Source organism: Aspergillus wentii (genome assembly GCF_001890725.1).
Source record: "Aspergillus wentii DTO 134E9 unplaced genomic scaffold ASPWEscaffold_8, whole genome shotgun sequence".
Taxonomy (NCBI): Eukaryota; Fungi; Ascomycota; class Eurotiomycetes; order Eurotiales; family Aspergillaceae; genus Aspergillus; species Aspergillus wentii.
In genome coordinates this window covers 326,459-350,390 of record NW_024467839.1, presented here as the reverse complement: position 1 = coordinate 350,390, position 23,932 = coordinate 326,459, and the positions used below count along the sequence as shown (strand labels likewise).

At 47.0% G+C, this 23,932-nt stretch overlaps 11 protein-coding genes and 1 non-coding gene across 12 annotated transcripts; 5 read left to right on the top strand and 7 right to left on the bottom strand.

Moving 5' to 3' along the window:
• Positions 1–79: 79 nt before the first annotated feature.
• ASPWEDRAFT_44868 (uncharacterized protein) lies at positions 80–306 on the bottom strand. The gene has a single exon (XM_040836378.1). It carries the CDS (start codon positions 294–296, stop codon positions 117–119), a length of 180 nt encoding a protein of 59 aa, XP_040684572.1. The 5' UTR covers positions 297–306; the 3' UTR covers positions 80–116.
• Positions 307–1,109: 803 nt separating this feature from the next.
• ASPWEDRAFT_175997 (ATP-binding protein) lies at positions 1,110–3,484 on the top strand (the record flags this gene model as incomplete). The annotated part of the gene is made up of 3 exons (XM_040831443.1): positions 1,110–1,128; positions 1,173–2,576; positions 2,634–3,484. The coding sequence occupies 3 exons, from the start codon at positions 1,110–1,112 to the stop codon at positions 3,482–3,484; spliced, it is 2,274 nt and encodes a 757-aa protein (XP_040684571.1).
• A 115-nt stretch (positions 3,485–3,599) lies between these two features.
• On the bottom strand, positions 3,600–4,363 carry ASPWEDRAFT_673647 (uncharacterized protein). The gene is made up of 3 exons (XM_040838907.1): positions 4,317–4,363; positions 3,730–4,270; positions 3,600–3,683 (listed from the first exon to the last, which is right to left on the bottom strand). The coding sequence occupies exon 2, from the start codon at positions 4,092–4,094 to the stop codon at positions 3,750–3,752; it is 345 nt and encodes a 114-aa protein (XP_040684570.1). The 5' UTR covers positions 4,095–4,270; positions 4,317–4,363; the 3' UTR covers positions 3,600–3,683; positions 3,730–3,749.
• A 413-nt stretch (positions 4,364–4,776) lies between these two features.
• ASPWEDRAFT_t177 lies at positions 4,777–4,876 on the bottom strand. The gene has a single exon. It is a non-coding gene; the product is annotated as a tRNA-Ser (tRNA).
• A 992-nt stretch (positions 4,877–5,868) lies between these two features.
• On the bottom strand, positions 5,869–6,768 carry ASPWEDRAFT_44864 (Hsp20/alpha crystallin family protein). The gene has a single exon (XM_040836377.1). The coding sequence runs from the start codon at positions 6,546–6,548 to the stop codon at positions 6,096–6,098; it is 453 nt and encodes a 150-aa protein (XP_040684569.1). The 5' UTR covers positions 6,549–6,768; the 3' UTR covers positions 5,869–6,095.
• Positions 6,769–7,175: 407 nt separating this feature from the next.
• Positions 7,176–8,646, top strand: ASPWEDRAFT_44862 (lactate/malate dehydrogenase family protein). Its single transcript, XM_040836376.1, has 3 exons — positions 7,176–7,662; positions 7,724–7,953; positions 8,022–8,646. Exons 1-3 carry the CDS (start codon positions 7,413–7,415, stop codon positions 8,463–8,465), a joined length of 924 nt encoding a protein of 307 aa, XP_040684568.1. The 5' UTR covers positions 7,176–7,412; the 3' UTR covers positions 8,466–8,646.
• A 491-nt stretch (positions 8,647–9,137) lies between these two features.
• On the bottom strand, positions 9,138–10,763 carry ASPWEDRAFT_119337 (uncharacterized protein; the record flags this gene model as incomplete). Its single annotated transcript, XM_040828895.1, has 3 exons — positions 9,138–9,268; positions 9,349–10,570; positions 10,626–10,763. The coding sequence occupies 3 exons, from the start codon at positions 10,761–10,763 to the stop codon at positions 9,138–9,140; spliced, it is 1,491 nt and encodes a 496-aa protein (XP_040684567.1).
• A 582-nt stretch (positions 10,764–11,345) lies between these two features.
• On the bottom strand, positions 11,346–14,071 carry ASPWEDRAFT_44858 (phosphoenolpyruvate synthase). The gene has a single exon (XM_040836375.1). The coding sequence runs from the start codon at positions 13,979–13,981 to the stop codon at positions 11,552–11,554; it is 2,430 nt and encodes an 809-aa protein (XP_040684566.1). The 5' UTR covers positions 13,982–14,071; the 3' UTR covers positions 11,346–11,551.
• A 654-nt stretch (positions 14,072–14,725) lies between these two features.
• On the top strand, positions 14,726–15,220 carry ASPWEDRAFT_44857 (uncharacterized protein). Its single transcript, XM_040836374.1, has 2 exons — positions 14,726–14,797; positions 14,932–15,220. The coding sequence occupies exon 2, from the start codon at positions 14,945–14,947 to the stop codon at positions 15,185–15,187; it is 243 nt and encodes an 80-aa protein (XP_040684565.1). The 5' UTR covers positions 14,726–14,797; positions 14,932–14,944; the 3' UTR covers positions 15,188–15,220.
• Positions 15,221–15,396: 176 nt separating this feature from the next.
• Positions 15,397–15,609, top strand: ASPWEDRAFT_118999 (HPP family protein; the record flags this gene model as incomplete). The annotated part of the gene is made up of 1 exon (XM_040828867.1): positions 15,397–15,609. A coding segment is annotated over one exon (213 nt), but the record flags the coding sequence as incomplete, so codon positions are not given.
• A 539-nt stretch (positions 15,610–16,148) lies between these two features.
• On the bottom strand, positions 16,149–18,494 carry ASPWEDRAFT_119085 (HET domain-containing protein; the record flags this gene model as incomplete). Its single annotated transcript, XM_040828874.1, has 2 exons — positions 16,149–17,864; positions 17,916–18,494. The coding sequence occupies 2 exons, from the start codon at positions 18,492–18,494 to the stop codon at positions 16,149–16,151; spliced, it is 2,295 nt and encodes a 764-aa protein (XP_040684563.1).
• A 2,603-nt stretch (positions 18,495–21,097) lies between these two features.
• On the top strand, positions 21,098–23,915 carry ASPWEDRAFT_44856 (caspase family protein). The gene is made up of 3 exons (XM_040836373.1): positions 21,098–23,325; positions 23,370–23,546; positions 23,593–23,915. The coding sequence occupies exons 1-3, from the start codon at positions 21,322–21,324 to the stop codon at positions 23,839–23,841; spliced, it is 2,430 nt and encodes an 809-aa protein (XP_040684562.1). The 5' UTR covers positions 21,098–21,321; the 3' UTR covers positions 23,842–23,915.
• The last annotated feature ends 17 nt before the right edge of the window (positions 23,916–23,932 follow it).

The window sequence follows — 23,932 nt, the reverse complement described above, 5'->3', positions numbered from 1 at the left end:
GCAGAGAAGAAAAAGAAGAAAAAGAAGGAAGAAAGAAAGTCGAGGGTTTTAAACGCACATCGCGGTGGGGGTGATTTGCGGCGGCGGCAGACACGATAGGGAGAGATAAGAGGTGCTTACGACTGGGCAGGGGCACCCAAAGCTTCCGCATCGGGCAATTGTGTAGCAGAAAATGTCCAATGCTGGGAGAGAAATCGATCGATCAACCAATCAGCGCTGGGCAGCCCAAATCGATCATTCCAATTCCTTGGCAAAGTGGGGCTCCAGGAACGCGCCCATTTTTTAGCGGGATTCATTCTTGTTTTGTGGGGACAAAAAGTTCTCTTCTGCCAATCAGAGTGGGTGTTTATTCCTTCGTCTCCGTGCTGTGATGTCATGGAGCTCTCCCGAGACTTATAATGACGTTTGCTGTACAGAACCGACTTTACAGTAAAGGATGATCGTCGATATAAGTTGCAATGGCATCACACCCACATAAAACCTCAACAGAGATCTCTGGTCAGGAAATGATCCAGGGAACAGGGGTTCAAGCTCTCCACCGTCGATTTAGGCTCAATCCCATTTCTTTATATATAGCACAGGGATCCGCCGTAGCCCCCCACCTAGCTACTTATATGCAGGCTCAAGTAGGAGGCAGGGAGTATTCTGGCCATATATGCACTTTAGGCAAAATACTAGTATTCTAGGATGCCGGTCCTTGAACCGCTCACTATACTATATAGTAGATCATCACACTGACCAGCGCAATCATGTCACAGCACATTGCTTCAGCTAGATACCACAAGAAGCAGGCAGACACACTAGCTTAGTCTCATGCTGAGTACTAGGCTCATGGTACGGAATGTCTTTATCATTGTAACTTGAGCCTCACATGCAACAAGCCCATCTATCCTGCAGTAACAACATGTTCTTTGAGACAGTAATAGGCAGCAGTCACGTGATGTAAATTTTGATATGATGTGTTATACAGCCTAGATGGGTTGTTGCCTTGAGCTGCAAGGGAATTACCGATGAGAGAAAGAGAATCATAGAAGCTTAAATATAAATATGGGCATCATCCATCGTACTCATTGTATCATATTCATCAACGGAAAGCATTCGGTTGAGAAATGGCTGATACAAGCAACGGTATGACCCGTTTTGTCTATACATACTTTGTCTAACTTCCACAGAACCCCAGGTCGAATGGACCTACAACATCCCCAACTGGTTTCTCGAAGAGAACATCAAAACACCAACCGAGCTGGGGGAATCCAAAATCGCGATCGTCAAGACACAATCGCCCACCCTCGAGTCCCAGCAGGACCCAGAAAAGTACGAACTGCACGAGGATCTCTATGGGGAATTCCGAGACATGGTTGCCGGCACTCTACTCAACAGAATCGAAGGTTCACCAGCAACAGTCGGCTTGGATCCCCACCACCCTTGTTTGACCCTTCAGGCCCGATCGCTGGTCTACGGAACGGCGGTCCTCACGCACTTGGCTAAAGATCTGAACACGACCTTGGTCCATCTAGACTTCAGGGATTTGCAGAGCCTTGCATGCGACTTTTTCATACAGGATACGACCTCCGGGGCGCAAGAGATTGTCCCTGAGGAGAGCGCCTCGAATGGAACTCCAAGCTCAGATGATTCCGGCGATTCCCCGGGCTGTTTGACACCGTTGAGCTCCAATTCTGAGGACCTGGGAATCCATGCTTTATATGAACAAGCGGAAGCTGAAAGCCAGGACATCAAACCGGCCCAGCCAGAGGATGACGAAGAGACGATCAACTTGCTCAATCGGCTGAAGACAGAGCCGAGTGCGGTAGCAATCATGGACGTCTTCTTCGCTCCCCGATGCGAGAAGCATACAAGAACAAAAGGGCTCTTTCGCCGTGCAAAGCAGTCCATTCAGAGTATTGTCGAAGCGTCTTGGAAACATTCCCAGACGGTATGCAGTCCCTCTACAATAAACAGATCTCCGGTTATACTACACATTCGAGATCCCCAGGATATCCGGGACTTGCATTTTGGAACAAAGATCCTCAAGAACATTCGAAATGTTATCCAGGAGTATCGACGAAAGCAAATACCGGTTGTGGTTATCGCCACAGTGCTAAAAACGCCAACGGGGTCCATGGCCCGCAAACTGCTCACCAGCACGTCTACTGTTCAATTCGACCTCGACACTTCACTGTTGTCTAAGTACGAGGCTTTATTTGAAGAGGAGAAAAGCAGATACGACATTCGGCAGACAAATCGAACATTCAAGCAGTATATACGGCTGGATCGCAACTATCACCTCTGGTCACATCTCGTTCCTGACGACTTGGATCTCATCACACATGACGATTGCCCGGATATCTCGCGGACTGCCAACCAGATTTCTGGTTTACTTATGACCAAAGGGACTTTGCAGGTACAAGATTTCCGAGACATACTGGCGAGAAACGATCGGTTGAAGCAAAACAACCCATCACCAGAGCCACCAAAGGAAGAGAAACAGGCGAAAACCATCTCAGATCGCCTTGAAGAGATCCGTGACTTGTGCGATGAATACGAACAGGGTCTCTTTCCAAAGGTTATCGACACGGGTAAGCTTCTTTCAACAGGCGAATATATTGGGAGCTAACAATAAAACAATAAAACAGAAAAGCAGAAAGTCACATACGATAATGTCATCGTCCAAGACAGCGTCAAGGACACCATGCAATACCTGGTCCGCCTGTCCAACGTCAAATTCGAAGGAAGTTCACAGGCCTTGATCGACAGTGTCAACGTCAAAGGAGCATTGCTGTACGGCCCTCCAGGGACGGGAAAGACCCAGCTCGTTCGTGCAATGGCCAGCGACTCCAACTCTGCCATGATCGTCATCACAGCATCCGATATCGAGAGTAAATGGGTCGGGCAGACTGAGAAAAACATCAGCGCAGCCTTCTCTCTCGCACGAAAACTGTCACCGTGTATCCTATTCATCGACGAAGTGGATGCCTTGCTCTATCGCCGCTCTTCTTGCGATCAAAGCTGGAGACGAGAGAGCCTCACCCAATTCCTCCAGGAGATGGACGGACTGTCGAATAATAAAGATGCTCCATTTGTTATCGGGGCTGCCAACCACCCAATGGATCTTGATGAGGCGTTCCTCCGGCGTTTACCTTATAAAGTGAAGTTTGGAATGCCAGGCTTGGAAGAAAGACGGAAGATTCTTAGTATCTTCTTGAAGCAGGATGATCTGGATCCATTATTCACTATTGACGCCCTTGCCCAACAAACAGAAGGGTATACTGGCTCTGATCTGCGCGCGCTATGTGGTCAAGCGGTGTTGGACTTTGCCATTGAAAAATCCAAGTCCCAGGCTGCCAACGAAGATGGCACTGAGGCCGTCATCAAGGTACAACTTGGTGTCGATCATTTTGCGAGAGTACTCCAAAGGGTGCAGCCAAGCGTCAGTGCCAGATCTCACCTGGAGATTGACAAGTTCAACAGCCTTTTCAACTCTTAAACTAAGGCAAGTCCATTCTTAGGATATAAACTATCTAATGCTTACAATTGCAGAGTGAAAAGGTCTTCCAGGTGATGGCATTGAATACGCGGTGTCATTTTGAGATTTTGATCAAGAGTGATAGTAAAAGCAGCCTCAGGTAATGCATTATTTCATATATCTTTCCCCTTATATAGTTATGTCTATAGATGAAATATCTCTGTAAACAAATCAATATGAATCTGAGTGAGGTTTAGTTTACCAACCAATGAACTATGAACCGAAGTCATCTCCGCCTTATAAAACACCCGTTGATAAATGCATATGCCCATGTCAACGCATTCATAACCTCAATCTGGACTCGCCCATTCTTGTCAACACCTGTCACCGTAACACTACTCAAGTCCTTGGTAATCCAATATGGGCTGGTCTCCTGCAGCGTATCCAAAGAATGTGTTGTGTTCACTGCAAGCACCTCGAATCCCGCCGCTTTTCCCGCCCTGATCCTCAACGGTGCATCCTGCAACACCGAAATCGATGTTGAATTTCCGAGTTCCAGGCATTTCCGACCCAGGCGATATCCCCGCGGGTCTGGCTTGTCTACCTGCACGTCTTCAGCCGCCACAAACATTGTCGGACGAGTTGGAACTTTTCGATCCAGCCAGAATCAACGACAGCGTCCCGGATGTCAGGACACCTCATTTTGCACCGTCCCTTTCCAGTACTGCGAGCAGGTCGCGACTGCCGGAATCTTAGTGGTGTTGGAGCCGAATTCAATCGGGATGCGCGCTTCAATGGAGTTGACGTCTGGATCCGTTAGTATTACGCAGTTATCAGAGATTTATGAACTCACAGTCCCAATTGGTCTTGATTGGATCGTATAATGCGATTGTATGGATAGTGCGCCGTCCATGCGATGTGGCAAGGATGTATCAGCATTGACATTCAAGGTTGCCCCAATGCTAAGAGAGGATATCTTCTGGGGCGGAAAATGATGCGGGGGCCAACAGTCCCATTGTGGAGAGACGTGGAGGAATAATGTAAAAGACCTTGCCACACTGGATGGTCAAGTGTAAAATAAAAGAGATAAAGAATATCAAACTGGGCAATCCGACTAGACAGAATGTCAAGATCCATTCTCGTCAACAGCGGGAATTTATATTGCTTCTCTTTTGCCGCAGTCGGAGGTTTCCGCATTGAGAAATTTAAATACAAGAGATTCTTTAGTTAATCCAAGGGATTCTGCAAAAATATGGCCTCCAGAGTATCAAAAAAAGCTACTATGACTCCTCTAGGAGGAGAGGCAAAAAGAACGACACGGGCATGATTCGAACATGCGCACACGAATGTAATTGATGTCAGAATTTTCTTCCGAATTCGAGTCAATCCCCTTAACCACTCGGGCACCGTGTCAGCGGATATCTACACTATTTGCATTCCACGTCTGTAAACTTATATCTGTATGGCCGGCTGTTTGGGTGGATTGCAGAGCCTGATGGAATGTGTACGATTAAGCAGGCCACGTAATCTGGGTGCCAGCCCTTTTGGGGATCTCGCAATACTCCAGGGCGATCGCAGCTGTGCAAGTGAAAAGCCAACCGTAGCACTGTATTGTAAATATTCCATCCAGACCACCAACAGTAATAATGAAGCGCATCCTTGTTCTACAGACCTGCAGAGCATTGATGATGCCGAGCCAGTCATCCAGCGAGCAACCGACATGGTCGAGCCATCTTGCTTATTTAATTTGTAAGGCAAGCCAGGCAATCAGGAAAAGCGTTGATAGTGTGAAACCGGCCAGAGTTCGTGTCTTATAGCTAATGACACGGTCGAATCGGAGGGACCATTTAAAAAGGAATGTCGTTTCATAGGCCGAAACCCGAACCAAAGAGTTAATACCAGGCATGTGATGGTCTCAACTTGGCCAGGCCTCAGCCACCATGTAATGCGGACGTTGGTTGAAAGAAAAGAATGTATGGACACAATTTCATCTCAGCGAATATCTGTCGTGGTTAGTCATCTGTCCATATGAAGAAAGTAACATGGTTCCAAGAGGTTTAGAGGATTTAAGGTGGCGTGATCTGCTAAAGTCGCAAACTTAAAGGTGATCTCTCTAAGGTGATCTCTCTATAGTAGTAGTAGTAGTAGTGGTGGTGGTGGTGGTGGCTGCCACATAATATCATACCAAATGTACGCCACATTTAGAAGAAATCAGGATCGCAGGATGGTTACTATCTCCGCCCAATAATTCACCTTAAGCCACCCTTGTGATTAGCCCGTCTGCCATCCTGCTGATGGTTTGTCATTAATTATAAATGGGTGATGCTGAGAGCTGAATCTCGCTGCCTGGCATTTCTGTCTTCTTACTCCCTAGGTTGTTTATTTGCTGCCGTTGGTTCTCCCACCTTGTTTTTCGGGACCTCTAACTGACTACTTCCTAAGTAGCCCTCTATAAAAAACTTGAATGTGTGTCATGAACAAATTGTAAATACGATCATGGTTCATGGTTCATCATAATCCTGACTCGAGATTCAAGAAATAGCTTTCAGTACAACTAGGTACAATTTGAATTCAAAATCAGTTCCAAAGAAAGTCAGTTCCGAGTATCACTATATCCTCATATCTGTCTCACTCAGAGGTCTTCCTTGATATTAATCCGCTTCGTCTCAGATGATTGCTGAGATTTCGGGACAGTAATAGACAACACACCATTCTTCAAGGTCGCATCAACATGATCATCATTAACTGCGACTGGGAAGTTAAAAGATCGCTTGAAGGTTCCAGTAGATCTCTCTGAGTACAACCAAGAATGCTCAGGATCTTCTGAGGTTTTTGAATGCTCAGAATGTCCCTTTATGTGAATTGTACTATGATCGGAGAATTCGATGTCAATATCCTTCTTCTCCACGCCAGGGACATCCACGACAAGGTAATATTTGTCCTTAGTCTCATGAACATCGAGCAGTGGAGAGTAAGAAAGAATGTCGTGGGTTCCTTTGCCAAGGCGTCTGAAGGGGTCATAAATTTCTTCAAGTGCGCGATTCCACCAAGGGAATGCGCGTCCAGTGTGAGGCATCAGTGACATTTTTTTTTGTATGAAACTATCGGAGAGCTTAAACGGTCGTTACTCGAGGCTGAAGGTGGATGACTTTTGAGGTATAAATAAGTTATTGATTTGAAAGAAAATCTCATGTGGTAGGTCATGGAAAGATATACTCCCTAATTAGTGCAAATATGCGAAAGGCGTAGAAGCTGCATTACGTCATCCTGAGTGCTATCAATTCCCACCTACCTACCACCTATTAATGGCTTAGCATGATGCCACTGATGTCGTATAGCGGGGTCATTTAACAACAGGTCCAGGATCTAGGCCACTCACCATACCACGGACATAGATTTGTCCCCAGCACTATCAGTATTGTTACTGGTGGATGCCCTGGTTGGTTTAGAAATATGATTTCAAGTAAGGTGCATAATGTGCATAATGGGTCACCTGTAGGTATCATGTGGCTGGAAGAGTGGTATATGTCTCTAGGATGACATTTTTCGAATTCTTTTATATGTGGCCAGTTGCGAAGAATGTGTGATAAAGCTCTGACGTACCGTAGTTATTTTTGGATAACCAATTTCCACGAGCAAGAGATTCATGTTCACGTTTGGTTTAACTTTTCGCCCGTTCCTGGTCCAAATTTTTGAATATGTCAATGCAGCGGGCACTTTCATTTCGCAAATTTGGTCCAGAATGGTCTGTCCACTTTCTGTTAAGCGTGGATTGGGAAAAGCATATTCCTAGATGATCCTTGGATTTGATTGATGAAATATTTACGTCAATAAACGAAAAGAAAAGAAGATTCAAATGACTAGCTTCATCTAAACAGCGCATCTCGTAAGACCTCTGTACCAAGCTACATCAAGAGCAAACGTACACAGGGATTCTTCTTTGCTCCCAATGTCTTCAATCGGAATCATTGGCGTTGGCCAAGTTGGCGCCGCCGCGGCGTACGCACTTGTTCTTGGCTCCATTGCAGATGAGCTACTGCTGGTAGACGTCAAGGCAGATCTCCGAGATGCCCAAGTGCGCGATCTGTCAGATGTAGCGTATATCAGCAACAGCAAAACTAGGGTGCGTGCGGCTGCCCACCATGAGGTAGGCCAGTGTGACATTGTGGTCATCACGACCGGATCCAACTTATCCCCAGGTCAGGTTTGATACCACTGGAGCTGTACTGGGAGCTGAAAGCTGATATAATATCAACGCAGGCGAAACCAGCTTTCTCCACATGTACCAGAATGTTGCGATCATTCGAAGTGTCATGAAATACATCGTGCCCCTCCGATCGGATACCATAGTGCTGGTTGTCGCGAATCCGGTCGACCTGATTACCTCCCTTGCTCGAGAACTATCGGGGCTTCCAGATTCCCAGGTCATAGGCTCAGGCACTTTCCTCGATTCGGTCCGACTTCGCGGACTGCTGGCAGACCAGGCTGGGGTGGGTAAACCTTTCTTCCCAACTGAGCATCATTTTATTGGACTCGCTGAATCAAATGTCTATTATAGGTTTCACCCAAATCCATCGATCTCTATGTCGTAGGCACGCATGGATCATCGCAAGTCGCCGCCTGGTCAACCGCCACCATCGGCGGCATTCCTATCAATATATCCCTCTCTGGAAATGCAATCGATCGCGCCAAGTTGGAAAACGAGTGCAAATCTCGGTCGGAAACAATCATCAAAGCCAAGGGGGCTACCCCCCTTGGAATCGGCTCGATCGTGTCGGGTATCTGCTTTTCCATCATGTCGGACAAGCGCGATGTCCGTCCCATTAGTCACTTCCAACCGGAATTTGGATGCTGTTTTAGTTTGCCTGTCGTGCTTGGGAGGAAGGGTGTTGCTAGGACGATCGAGATGCCATTGAATGAGGAGGAGAGGGTGAAGTTGACCGAGTCAGCCTGGGCGTTGAAAGAAACTATTGATCGGGTCCAGGAGAATCCTGGAACGTAACAAAAACTTGGAACCTGGATTTATTTTCTTTATCTGACATTGAGGATTTGGGTAGCTGCTGGTGAAAATTGTATTAATGGCTAAGGTTGTACATGAAGTATGTGTCATCTGTCTACCAAGATTACTGTATGATTCTTGATTTGCAATCTGGACACATTTTTAGTGCAACAGTCAGTTCGACATCATCATTCCAAATAACCTAGAAGCTAAACTACAACAGATCTGTGAACTAGCTACTCCCCCGTTGTGATGGATCACAGCGGCGGATTTTGTAACTCTACCTATGGTAATTTCGACCTAAACACATAACACAGAAACCACTGCTCAAGGGATCAAGGAATCAACATAAAACTGAATACCCTTCGAAGAGAACTGCAATAGTTATTCTGACGGTATGTTACAACTGATAAACTAGACCACAGCAGGTTTAAGAGAGCCTCCAGAAAGTCCTTCTCTCTGTATGAACGTATTCAAGTCAGTAAATAGATGAAGCAACCTGCATATCGTTTAATTTCGAAAGGAACATGATGATAGGACGGTGAACAGTCTGAGCCAAGACAACCATCTTAATCTCAAAGGTGCGCTAACAGCATTACACTCACAGCCCTTATAAATCCCATCTGCTGGTTTGATATTTCCTATGCTATCCATACCTTAATAGTTCAAGTGCTATCACAGAGAATTGACAGGCGCGTTGATGTTGTGCCACTTCCTGAACGTATTATGAGGATCATACTTTTTCTTCAGTTCCCGGAGACGAGGAAGGTTAGCTCCAAAGATTGCCTTGATAGGCAGGTCACGACCTATGATCTTGTTAATCGATTTGCCTTTGTTCGAGATGCTTTAAGACCCAACGAAAAGATCCACTACTCTGGCCACATACCGGCATAGTTCGCATATATCCCTGTCCCGTGTCTTGACATGCTATAGTTCGGTTGCCTTGTGATGCCCGCCCGTGTCCCAATTTGGTTCATCAGATCCTCTTGTAGTGTGCGTATTCTGGCGTCTAGACGTGTCTCGTTCCATCTGAAGAGGGTGCTGACGTTGTAATAAGGACCGCGACTGGCAAACGCAGTGGCATCATTAGAAACTTTAGTGACCTGTATATTTGGCAAGAGCTCAAAAAACAATCTGCTGTCCCTGGTCTGTGGACAGTCGTTCAATATGCTATTAAATCCGTTGTATATCGACAGCACGAAATCGATATCCAGAGGGAGAGTGACATTTGAACCTCTGAGACTCTTTCGAGGACCCACGCTTGTATCGGCAGGATAAGTGGTATTGAATCTCGAAAGGCGTTCGCGGCAAGCCAGTGTATCCACCGTGTGCAGTATGCTGTTGAGACTATCGTAAGGAAGCATTTGTGTCCCATCCATCAGAGACCCCAGCGAAAGCAACGGAGAAAAGAACTGCTCTGCGGCTGTCTGAGTCCCATTATAGAACACAGCCACCAAGATGGAGCACTGGGCCATTGAGGGTAGCATAGTGAATCCAAACCAGAAACCCTGCTGACCGTTGGTGAGAGTCTCAAACTGATTGGCAAAATTGACAATCCCAGGTAGTTTGTCCGCCGAGAAGAGAAGCGTCCCAGCAAACACAGGGTGATCCTGCTTGTGGGCTCGGAAGCCCAACTCAACAGCCACCCCAAAGCTCTGACCTGCGCCTCGAATGGCCCAAAACAGGTCTGGGTGTTCCTCTTCCGATGCGGTGACCACACTGCCATCAGCCAAGATCATCTTCGCCCAAAGCAAATTATCAATCGCCAGGCCATACTGGCCGGTCAACCATCCATAGCCTCCTCCCAGTGTTGCCCCAGCAGCACCAATCTGGTTCAGTGTACTTCCGACAACTGCCAACTTATACTGGGCGGCTGCGACATCGATATCTTCCCACAACGCTCCGCATTGGGCAATGACAACCCGAGAATCAGGTTCTACGTGGACCTTTCGCAGCTTGGATAAGTCCAAGACGATACCACCGTGAGTGGTTGAAGCACCGCTGGTAGAGCAACCCCCTCCTTTGACTGCTAGGGGGATCTCATGGGCCGTGGCAAAATGGACGACTGTTCTTGCTTCATCAATCGATGTGACCCGGACCACTGCACCCTGGAAAGAAATGTTCAGTATTTGCAGGGAAATAGCCGTTTCAATCACGACTCACAATGTATGTATCACACGTTTCACTCCATTGTTTGGTACAGTCATAGTAGCCATCGCATCCCCATGTCGAGATTTCGGCATCTGTCCCCTCCAGTTCCCTCCTCAAGCTCAGGATATTAGAGAAGGGCAAAAAGGGCATTTGGCCATCATATGAGTCTTGAATCCTGTCTATGATAGAGTAGAACGTATCCTTCATGTTCCGCGCGAGAGAAATGTACATGTTGATTTTAGGGATGGTGATGCTTGTGGCAAATACACTGGGCCTAAGATGGGCTGGAGTGAATTTACCATGGGTAATCATCAAAAGGCTACTTCTTTCAATGTGGAATTTAGATCGTATTGATCCATGGATCAGTCCCACCCGCTGCGACCCTATTCCACGCAATGACATGCGGGGGTATACTTAGAGCAGACATGTCATTATACGTCATCATCTCACTCGGGTATCCAGATCTGGCAAATCATTAGATGGATCTGTTAAGTTAGGGTCACAAGACTCAAAACGGATTTGTAAAATCCACTCCCATGCCATCATCTGTTCTTGACAGTTCGATTTTCATTTATTTTCTCTTTTTTTCTTTTGGCTTTCCCCATGTTCCAGCCCAGGTCATATTCGCGTGTAAGACCGAAATTTCAGTAGTCTGAAGATTGGTCCAATATCGGCGGTTTGGGATGTAACTTTTAAAAGTCTACTACTACACTAAAACCTTGCTAAGATTTGAGCATTCTTGTATTAGTACCACGTCAGTATGTAAGAAAACAATACAGTATTGCATGTCCTTTGTACTGCAATCGCAACGTTTGACTCAGGCTCAACGAATGGTTAGAGAAGCCCGCTATGTTCAGTAGAGTACCATTGCTGGGCTAGGTGAGCTAGCTCCAATATTGGAATGTCTGCTTTCCGAAGTAGAAAGAGGGACTACGCGCCTATCCAAGATCATACTTTTCCCACCCTTTAAGCTCGGAAGACTCCGCCTGCTCGGCAGCGATAACATGTTTCTTGACGGCAACAAAACTGTCAGGGCTCACAGAGATGGAACTGATACCAGCCTCCACGAGAAACCTCGCAAACTCCGGATGGTTGCTCGGCGCCTGACCGCAGAGGCCAATCTTGCAGCCGGCCTTCCGAGCCTCGGAAATCACGCGGGCGATCATCCACTTGACAGCCGCATCCTGCTCATCGAACAGATCTGACAGCTCACCAGAGTCGCGGTCCACGCCCAAGGTCAGTTGTGTCAGATCATTCGAGCCAATGGAGAACCCATCAAAGTGCTCGGCGAACTCGGCCGCCAGAATGACGTTCGACGGTATCTCACACATCATGTACACCTGAAGCCCGTGCTCGCCACGCCGGAGGCCATTCTGGGCCATGACGCGCAGCACCTTTTCGGCCTCTCGGATCGATCGACAGAAGGGGATCATTACCACCGCGTTGGTGAATCCCATCCTCTCCCGCAGGACCTGGATTGCGCGGCATTCAAGCGCAAACCCTTCTTTGTAGTGCGGCGAGTAGTAGCGCGACGCACCGCGGAAACCGATCATCGGGTTCTCCTCCGTTGGTTCGAACTCGGCACCGCCGATCAAGCGCGCATATTCATTCGTCTTGAAGTCGCTCATGCGGATAATGGCTGGCTTGGGATACACAGCGGCACACAGTGCCGCAAGCCCATGCGAGAGCTTGTCAACAAAGTAATTCGGCTTGTGGTCGTATCCAGCTGTTAGATCCGAGATTTTCTCCTTGGCCTGTACATCCTTTAGATGGTCAAAGCGGACCAGCGCCATCGGATGCACCTGGATGGCATTGGCTACGACAAATTCCATGCGCGCCAGACCAATACCGTCAGCCGGCAGCCGCCACCAGCGGTAGGAAGCGGCGGGGTTGGCAAGATTAATCATAATATCTGTCTGCGCAGGTGGAAGTCCTGCCAGGTCGACTGTCTGTGTAGTGATGTCTGAAATTCCATTGTAGACAAAGCCGGCGTCGCCCTCGGCGCAGGAAACCGTCACATCCTGGCCAGTGTGGAGCACATAGGTGGCGTTACCAGTGCCAACTACGCCTGGAAGACCGAGCTCACGGCTGACGATAGCAGCATGGGAAGTGCGCCCGCCGTGGTCGGTGATGATGGCTGCAGCACGTTTCATAATCGGTACCCAGTCAGGATCGGTCGCTTTGGTTACCAAGATGGAGCCGTCGATAAATTGTTCGATATCTTGGGCATCTGCGATGAGGCAGAGGCGGCCAGACACAGCAGCATCCCCCACTGCAAGGCCAGTGGTAAGAACACGTCCCTTGTTGTGAACTTTGTACGTCTTGAAGACGGCAGTGCTTTCACGGCGCGATTGTACTGTCTCCGGACGTGCTTGGACGATGAACAATTTCCCCGAGATGCCATCCTTAGCCCACTCCATGTCCATGGGACATCCGTAGTGCTTTTCAATGATGCATGCCCAGCAAGCAAGCTGTCGTATCTCCGTGTCGCTGAGCACGAATGCGAACCGTTCAGCCTTCGAGGTCGGCACATTGCGGGTTGGCATCTGGTCATCCCCGTAGATCATCTTCATGCCCTTCTCGCCGCGCTTCTTTTCGATGATCGGAACCAGATGGGCATCATCCAAAAGCGGCTTGAAAACCTGATACTCATCGGGATTGACGGTGCCCTGGACAACGTTCTCACCCAGACCCCAGGCCGCGTTTATGAGCACGATCTTATCAAACCCCGTTTCAGTGTCAATGGAAAACATAACACCCGCACCGCCGGTATCAGAGCGAACCATCTGCTGAACCCCAATGGAGAGCGCAATTTTCAGGTGATCGAACCCTTTCGCCTGGCGATAGGTAATGGCACGATCCGTGAAGATAGAGGCATAACAACGCCGACAGGCGTTCAAGAGTCCCTGTTCACCCGTGACATTGAGATAGGATTCCTGTTGACCGGCAAAGCTTGCATCCGGCAAATCCTCTGCCGTTGCACTAGAGCGAACAGCGACGCTCGCATCTTTCGACCCGACGCTTGCTGAAAGCTGGTGATAGGCATGGATAATTGCGTAGGCCAAATCAACCGGCCAGGTGCCGCGAAGGAACAATGCGCGCACTGCATGCCCGGTTTCGGCGAGAGTAGCCTTGCCAGATTGCCAGTCCGCGATCATCTCGGGCAGTTTCTCCTGGATGCCATTGCTTTTGACATATTCCCGGTATGCGTACGAGGTCGTGGCAAATCCAGGTGGCACCGCAATACCCTGGTTACTCAGGGACCTGATCATCTCGCCAAGCGACGAGTTCTTTCCCCCGACTGAGGCTACATCGTCACGCGTTAGATGCTCTAGACTGCAAACGAGGGATGTGTTCCGGTCGTTCATTGTTTTGATTTATCCGGCTATGGCTTTAAAGGAAGAGTACATATGCCACATAGGGCGTAAAGATTCTATCAAAGCATATTTATGGCGGACGACGATGCCTCTAGTAGTCGAAAGATCGAGATCCCTGAGTAACCCAGAGTCATTATTCTGTCATGGCAAAGCCGACTACCCCAATATCACTGGATCTAGCCCGTACAGGATTTAGAGAAGCGTCGTATGACAGCTTTCACTTTTGTAATTGTGGGTGCAAAGCCCATTTTAGGTTATAGATCGGACCAGCCCATTCGGGGACATGCTCGTCATAGTGATAACTGCTTCTGAATGGCTGCTGCAGACAGCTAATGTGTGTTTAGTTGACTGATTAAATCTTAAGAGTCTAGAATTGCCCTGGCAAACTTAGATTAGGAGACATCCATGTATCGAATTCTTCTATTTTTATTTTTATTTTTATTTTATTTTTTATTCTCGATTCTTACCACGCGGTGTCTCTGGAGGTCTATATAAATGTCACACCCTGGAACTTGATTAAGAGGTTTGCGGCGGATGGCGATCTGTCGTTGGATTTCTGGAATCCGCTGGACTGTTTGCCTATTAATGCGTCGGGAATCTAATGCATCAGATAATTTGACATTATTCACAACTACCTGGTTTAGGAGCTAGATTAATTGTGCATTTGATTAAGCGCCTTTCAAATGTGGGGACCATCCCTATACCAGATCCAGACAGACTCATCTTTCCCATACAAGCACCCTGTTGCGTTAAGTTCATCCCGTATAGCGATCAACTCTTGGATTTGTGGATCCCGCAGGATCGATTGTACGATTTCTCGATGCTTTGAGTAAACCCCGTTTTTTCCTTACTGGATATGTTTTCCTTAGATTATTGTCCCTTGTACGACCTGCTTTGTTCTTTTATATATGTTATAGAAATGTCTGAACAAGACTTTTTAGCACGTCTGCCTCAATGGCTGAGTCATTGGCTGGGCTATCATGCAACGAACCCAAAGCCCCTTCTGCAGTATCAGATCTGGCTCTGGTCATTCATTACTGCATTCTGTGGTCTATCAGTCTTATAAGCGCTGTTCAACTACTCTGGGTATTTCCTCGAACGCAGTGTGCCTGGCATTATTACCTCATATATCAGTACCCATCACCATCCCTTGTTCTCTCTGAAATGTTTCTAATAGAAAGTCACAGGGAGTATTAGCAGTCCTCATTATCAGCATAATGGAAAGCCCCCTGGTCTAGGATTATACTCTTATCTTCAGATACTTTTTTAGCGCTCTTATTGGTATCTATATTATAAAACTTTTCGGCCTGATGCCCAATAAGGAAAAATTTAACTCTCTCTACTAGCTCGCCGCGTTGCTTTCGTCTGCGATGGTAATTATGGTCATGCAGATCACATAAATAACACACTCCCCAGCAGGCGTGACGGCGCTTCTCCCCACAACTAATGATGCTATCTGGGGATTGTCCTGGTACTATCTTCCTGTGGCTTTACTTTCTTCGACAATGATTATGGCAGTTGCGCTTATGGTGAATAATATCCAGCGCCAGTATCAGGTGTTTTGGATTGGGCTACCCAAGCTAAAGCAGCAAGCGCAGTCGAGTACCCTGCCTAAATAAGTGTCATTCTTCTTGAATAAACACCAGAAACTGCCAGCAGGACTGGGGACAGACCCTTGATATTGTGAAAGCCACCTTTCATCCTATGATAAACGCATAACGAGGACATCCTCGGTTGTGAATACTCATCCACCTGATACCGGTATAAACATCTCTGCCTTCACACCTTATTTCCAACACGAACTAGGACGATCGATTCAGCGGACAGACTCTTATCGAAAAATAGACGTGATGTTTAATATAAGAATACTAGTGATATAATAATCTTAAACCCCTTTGTATTATTATCGCGACTCGCTGTATTTTCCTCTTTCTTTACTCACAGTCACGCAATATTCTGTTGAAATCCTACGAATACATTTCTATAACATTTCTTTGAGGTAGTCACATAGTTAAGAGTAACTTAATTGTATTCCAAATCACCTGGTTTTTTACGACTCAGTCACCCAGGGTGGAGAAAATGGTAATATACTGTGATGATATCAAAAAACAAGAGATTCGAGTGGAATTCAGAGAAATAAAAATGTCAATTTATTCTTCTAGGAGCCGCTGCATGATCTAATGTCCACGTTGCCTTCAGAGACTGGTAGGTTCTCTCCCCGATGCTCCAGGAGCAGCTGCATGATCTTATATCCCTTTTTTCTATTTGTTATAGCAGCCTTAACCACATCTTCAGAGATTAGTAGGTTCTCTCCCCAATGCTCTAAGAGTAGCTGCATAATCTCATGTCCATAATATCCTTCATTTGCTGCTGCTGCCTTAACTACATCTTCAGAGACTGGTAGGCTTTCTCCCCGATGCTCCAGGAGCAGCTGCATGATCTCATGTCGATATCGATTTGACGCTGCGGCCTTAACCACATCTTCAGGGACTGGTAGGCTTTCTCCCCAATACTCCAGGAGCAGCTGCATGATCTCATGTCCATTATATCCATTTGCCGCAGCAGCCTTAACCACATCTTCAGAGACTGGTAGGTTCTCTCCCCACTGCTCTAGGAGCAGCTGCATGATCTTATATCCCTTTTTTCTATTTATTGCAGTAGCCTTAACTATATCTTTAGAGATTGGTAGGCTTTCTCCCCAATGCTCCAGGAGTAGCTGTATAATCTTATGTCCATTAGATCCTCCATTTGCTGCTGCAGCCTTGACCACATCTTTAGAGACTAGTGGGCTTTCTCCCTGATGCTCCAGGAGCAGCTGCATGATCTCATATCCAATTGATCCTCCATTTGCCGCAGCAGCTTTAACCACATCTTCAGAGACTGGTAGGCTTTCTCCCCGATGTAGAAGTAGATATCGTATGTGGTTTCCAGTATTGTCTTTCTCCAGCATCTGTATTATAATATCATCTATGATGAATGATACAGCATGGAGTCTCTTTGCCTTTTCACAATTCTTCTCTTTGTACTGTGGTGCCACAGACCCGAGCCCATTTTGATCTTTCAGTCCACTGTTGCTTTCCCTATCAGCCAAGGATATTTCCCAGGTCATATAAAAATCATAAATGGACCCTTGTATAGGAAAATCTTTTTGAGCAGGAGCCACATCACAGCTTCCCATATTTCTGTCTGGCCGAAGTATTGCTGTACTCACAACAACAGCAAAGCGGTCGTTGCAAAGCTTGATAATGATAGGATCTAAAGCTGCTTGTAAAAGACAGATAATATTACCTTTTTGAACTGGCTCTGCAGAAGCTTGCAGTGTCCACTCAGTGCCCCAATTATGTTCACAATTTAGTGATCGAGCCGTATCGTTATAGATGACATTGACCTTTTGACAGCTATACTTGGAAGTAGCCTCTTCAACAGAATCAACATAACCTAGAACCCATCCTTTTCCTTTGATCACAGCGACTGCTGCCTCAGGCCACGTCTCCACGGAGCATGAACTTGGAAATACATGCATAATGACCTGCTTGAAGACATCATTCCATTGAAGATCATAGTTTGGTTTCAAACTAGCTTTATCAGCATTCTCAACACTCAACCCTAGCAATGCATAAACTTTATCATGCAGCCTAGTGGCATTATGATTGCGGTACATATCAAGCAGCTCCCCTATGGCAAGTGTTCCATATGAATCAATTTCGTATCTTGGTCGAAAAAGCGCACCCCTTATAAGATAAAGGACTGGTTGGATATAGCTTGGCAGAGGGGCCCTCAATTTACTGAGGCCTTCACAGAAAATATGTCCATTGATCTGAACAGAGCCATACATAACAGAAATGCACTGGGCAACCCCAACTTCTTGTAGTACCTAGCTCAGGTGGTTAGTATTTATTCCTAAGGCAGTAGAGTTATACCATACCCAGATACGGCCAAACCAGTTCCGTTGCAACAACCTCTGACATGCATCATGGTTTTCTTTTTCTATTCTTTCACATGACAGTATGTTCTGTTCTCTTCCAAGATGACTGATAACTTCAAGCGCGTTGTCACTGTCCTCCAGGACCTCTCCCAGCCAGACAATGACACGTCTGGCTTGCGCATAGATCATGCGCATAAGTGGAATTTGCCTGTTTTTTTCAACTGTATCATTCTGGTTTATGCTTATTGCATCAACCCACAGTATTCTTTCCAACTGACTGGTTCGGAGATACAACAATGCAGTATGGAGGCTCTCAGTGATGTGAAGCGTACAGCCGTTCAGGATGATTGAATGAGTTGTGTCTGGATTCCCCCAAACATAGGAAAGTGCCTCATAAAGGTGTTCCCCGCCGCCTATTTTTGAAAAATCATAGTTGAGAAGCTCGCACTTGATCGGGGCGCTCTTATCACTTTCCGGCAAAAGGCGAATCATTCGCGTAGTATAGGACTCTGGTGGAAGCTTTGAATAAGTGAAAGAGCGAATAGTTACGTTGGAGACTTGCTCATGAGTTGAAGACATTTTCCAGGTATGTATGGTTCGTATAGTAGCCTAGTATTGGTCCTAGTAGCCACTATCCAGGTTGTATCAATGAAATATGTACAAGTTTCCTAATAATTTAATCACAAGATGTTGTAGACAGGACAGTTGAGCTGGCCGTGGGTTCCTGTAGTTAACTAACTTGGCGGGGTAACTGATGACTAAAAATAAGAATGTGTGGCTGGGCACGATTGGGTCGGACCGGGCCGGGCACCAAGCCCCGAAAAGGGTTAGAAAGGCTCAAGTGAAACCTTTTAGTATGTAATATGTCTAAACCCCGAAGTACTCAGCTTAGTAAGGTAGTCTATAGAGTAAATGGTATTAAGTCTTAGCTGACTTTTGTGTAACTTCTGGCTCGGAGATCCCAAAATAAAGTCCCTTAAACCATCCCCCGTCGATCTAAAGTAGCTGTTCTAGCTCCCCACTCTCGACAATAGCACCCTGATCCATAATCACGACAAGATCAAATAACTCCCAAAAGATATCCAGACCACGCACGACTGAAATTACGGTATAGTCAGCAAATTTCTCCGTAGCACCCCTACGACATAGGGTGAAGATTTTTCCTCTTTATTTATCTTATATGGTAAGCTCTCTATATTAATGTTATCAACCATTATACGTCTCTCTAGCACCTACTCTGACTCCAAGACACTAAGAATATGTACTCCATCTCCCTAATTAAGACCTACCGCCTAACCACCTTTCTATAAGCAACTTTACAGATTTCCCAACACCGGGATGATCCGTTAAATTATTTCCTGTGATTCAAATCCACTGCCTCGATAATCGTTTCGATTCCTGTATCTCGGGATCTCATTTTGCAGGTGAGAGGTCGACGTGCTGGGGGAAATGGTCAGGAGGATTTGGGAATCACACTCGCCAAGTATGATTATTTAAGTAATCTGCTGTATGACTTGAACTTTCCATTTATCAAATTGTACAAAAGCGCTTTTTCTTTCTCTGTTCAGGGTTCAGGGAGTGTTCAGTGACTGAATAGGGCGGCGAAGCGCACACGACCAACTGAGCAGACTTGGGTGTCCACCACCATACTTACGCTGTTGTATGTTTTGAAGTTTTTAAATTATATGTTTATCGTGGCGCTGTATATATTTTTTCGGGGCGATTGATTAAAGATGTGGATTGCGTGATTGTCAATTTCATTCTATTCGATACGGTACATAAACGAGGTGACTACATCCACAACGGTTGACTTTTCTTGACAGCCATGCCAGAAATGAATTGGTGGTTGCAAAACTACGGTATACTAAAGGTAAAGCTATAATGGGCGGATATAAGTGAGAAACGCCCATTACTTCACAAAGAGTGCACAATGTATATATACTGTAGAGAATCTATGTATCTGGTACTTGGTTTGCAGATTGTAGCCACGAGGATTCTATACTTACGGATAGTACTATATGCTTGTTAAGTCTTCCTATGGCCATTATTGACCGAGTAATACTTGGGGGTCCTTTACACATTGAAAATGCAGTCGAGAGGTATAAAGATGCCATCTATAATGAATATTTAAGCCCAGGACTTTTCACATAGCACAGGATTTAGCTGCCATATATTTAAAGCCTTAAAAAGAAATTACTCCCCATATAGTGAAACTTCATAAGCCTCATCTTGGCCTTTCTCATACAATCTTCTACCTTGGTAACCTTGAGATGCACTCAATGCTTTAATAATTCAGTAGGGAGGGTATATAATACGAGCCATTATGAACTATGTTGAACGAATCTACAGATAAACACATCATTATAAATATTTCTATCATACACTGCATCGGCGTAATATCGATAGCCCAATATGACAGGATCAGAGTTACGTCGTTAAATATTTAGGTTGGTCCAGCCACATGGTAAGGGGTACCCGCAAGGCTAAGCTCTTCAGGCTTTGCCATATATCTCTACAAGAGGTCCTCATTCATTACCAATTTATATTTCCACTACGACAAGTCATGGGAGGAATGACTCTCAAGTTGATGAGCTCAGATATGTGGCTATCAGCCCCTCCTTGCAGGAAAAAAGAAAATCATGCAACTGCAGGGAAGAAAGAAACAGGTGAAACAGTAAAAGGCGGTATATCCATCTCATGCGCTTTTCTTGCATATTCGCCTCAGCACTTCGACTTTACTCGCCACCAAGGCAATGTCTTCTCTGCAGGCAACTGTATTCCATACAGTGGAACCTATTTTTCGTGTATCTCGGGACCATGAGCAGAGTGCGGACATCTGATGATTTCTGTTCTTCGCAGCAACTCCCCTCCTTCCGACCATCCAAAGGCTATCTGGAAGCACAAGTAGAATCCCCGACCAATCTAGACATATCGGACCGACTTGCCATCTATCACAGCAGATAATTCTGGTTTGACTCTCCAGTTGCAATGATATACGTCACCCGACATGCATGCACGTACTTCCCAGTTGGGTATGGAAGCATACATGCCCGACTGTTGCCAGCTGTATAAGACATCTCACATTACGGTATACCAGCCATCGACCTCAGGCAGACATGCTTTGTATAGTATATTAGTATATTACCATCATGCAGCAAATCCTTGTCGCCGCTTCACACCCAACGCGAGCTAGAATACACTTATTGCGTCCCAACCCCTCCACGCGATGCAGATTATTATCGACCTGTTTTTATATATCTACCATCAAACTCTCTTGCTTCTATTTCACCGAATCACCAATTCCCCGCCTCAACGTGAGCCACAAGAAGTGCCAACACGGTCACTGCCAGAGCCGGAACCACCAGAGCCGGAACCAGAAGAACCACACACAGATACAGATAGCACAATGTCAACGAAACGAGCCCTGATGATCGCCGCCCCATTCGAGGGTCTGCGAGGTCCCATCCGCGACGCAGAACGAATGGAAGCCGTCCTCCGGAAACAAGACTTCGAAATCACAACCTGCTACGGCGCCGATGCCACTCGCAGTGGTATTCTCAACGCGTGGCAGAATCTTATCTCGACCATCTCGACGGGCGATGCAGTCGTCATCTATTACTCCGGCCACGGAGGATTAGTGCAGTCCAAGGACGGCGAGAGCAGTTCGGGAAAGCCGTGGCAATACCAGTTCCTCGTGCCTGTTGACTATGACCAGACCACCGACGATGATTTCAGGGGTATTCTCGATGTGGAAATCTCACATATGCTGCAGGATACGACGGATAAGACGCGAAATGTCACTATCATCCTTGACTGCTGCCACTCGGGTCGCATGTTTCGTGCTCCAGGGATGGGCCAGAAGGCGCATGCGAAGAATCTCGAAGAGACGCAATACCACCAGGTCGCAAAATACCTGACTACACTGCGCGAAGCAGGCCATTTCCACGGCGAGGTATCCCTCACCGGCAACCCGTACGCCGTGCGGGTGGTGGCTGCTGCGACGTCGGAAACGGCATGGGAATACATGGACTCGAACGGACAATGGGGCGGTGCGTATACAGAGGCGTTGGCGAGAGCAATAGAAGAGACGGCCGGCCATGAACTCTCGTGGAGAACGACATTGATGCGTGTGTCGCAGCTGGTCAATGTCAAATTCCCAACGCAGCATCCCCAGGCTGAAGGACCCGAGACACGGATTCCCTTCTCGATGCAGCATGCCATGGCGGGGGCATTTCATCTGAGAGTGGTGAATAATGCTGCTATTCTCGAGGCAGGAAGTGTGCTGGGCGTTCGAAAGGGAAATGTATACTCGATTGTGCCACTGGACTCGGATGACCACGGCGAAGGCGATGAGTTTCCTGAAGCGACCGTGACGGTGGTTGCTGCGTTCAAAGCAAAGGTGAAGCTGACCTTTATGCCGTCTTGGGAGAATCTGCAGCATCTGGGTGCGTTGGCGTTTCTGAAGCGGGAGACCGTCGAGAAACAGCCGGTGTCTGTGACTTCGGAGAATGAGAGTCTTCTTGAAGGAGTCGATAGTTCACGATACCTTCAACGTCGAGGAGAGGAGGATACCAGAGATGCTATCCTCGACTTCCGCCAGGAAGAGCAGTCTGTCATCCTGAGCAATGCAAAGGGGATTGAAGTTGGATCCTGTCCCATGGAGGGAGCTGAGGTATCTCAAGCCTTTGACGACCTTCTCCTCACAGCCGAACGATACGTCAGAGCCCAACGGGTTCTCGACCTCCGCTGTGCCCGAATCGAAGACAGACTCGACCATCTCCTCAATGTGGAAATCGGCATCGTCGAGGACGGGGAAGTCAGCAGGAAGTTCGAAGACGGCGGCCCGAACCACATCGACCAGAAAGATAAGATCTACATCCAGCTGCTCAACAACGGCAACACCACCATCTACATCTCCATCTTCGACGTCAACGTCGCTGGTCGGATCTCGTTGATCACCGAGCCGTATCCACTCGGTATGGAGTTGCCGCCTAGCCGCTCAGTCACGCTCGGAAGCGACGAGTTTGGAGATCTCGTTGGGCTGCAGGTATCGTGGCCGGACGAGGTTCCTAAGAAGGTGCCTATCGAGGAGAACTATGTCTTCGTCATCACCAGTTCACCGGTCGATCTTCGCCATCTCACTGACTCGGAAAGCCTCAACGTCAGGCTTGTTCGGGATACAGCCGTAGCCACTAATTCTGTCAACATCCGTTATGACATCCTCCACGTTCCATTCGATATCCGCCCTGTGGAAGAAGAACCCCAGCCAGCAGAAGAGGAACGACAGATCGAATTGCCAGATATGGAGCATACTGAAGATAAAGAATGCCCCGCAGATGGACTTCCAGACTGTGACTGTCTACCGGAATGTGAAAGCCTCCCCGAGTTTCCTCCGATGGATATGCCAAAGGTGAGCATACTTACGCCTACTTAACGCATTTACTGATTAATTAGGGAATCATCGGTGGCATCATCCGAGCAACCAAAAACATCCCACCGTGCATCTGGGTCGTCAACAAACACACCGAACCCATCACCGTCGTGGTATCCAAGTACCGTCCCAACCGCATGTTGACCGGCATTGGCCTCAATGGCTCTGCCACTGGGGCTGGTGTCAACTTCAACTCGTCCGTATGTATCCTCCATCACATATCTAAATATCAGCTAACAAAAATAGACATGGGTCGGACCCGCAACCAAAAAATCCCTCCCACCCGTCGGATCAACTGGCAAATCGATGGCAGTCTTCCCGCTGTGGACACGAAGGGAGGGATTCGGCGTCATTTCAGTATTCAAGGGCGAAGAGCAGAAGCTGTTTATCGAGAATGACCAGGTGCCGCTGGGTGCGACTGCTTATTTCGAGAATAACCCCGACTTGGATATTGTTCATTTCGCGGGTGGGAAGCAGAATAATGGGATGTTCTAGGTAGTTTATATAGATATAGTTGCCGAATGATATATAATGCGAATTTATGTCTATCTTGCTACATCCCGATCAATATAGACCAAGGAATATA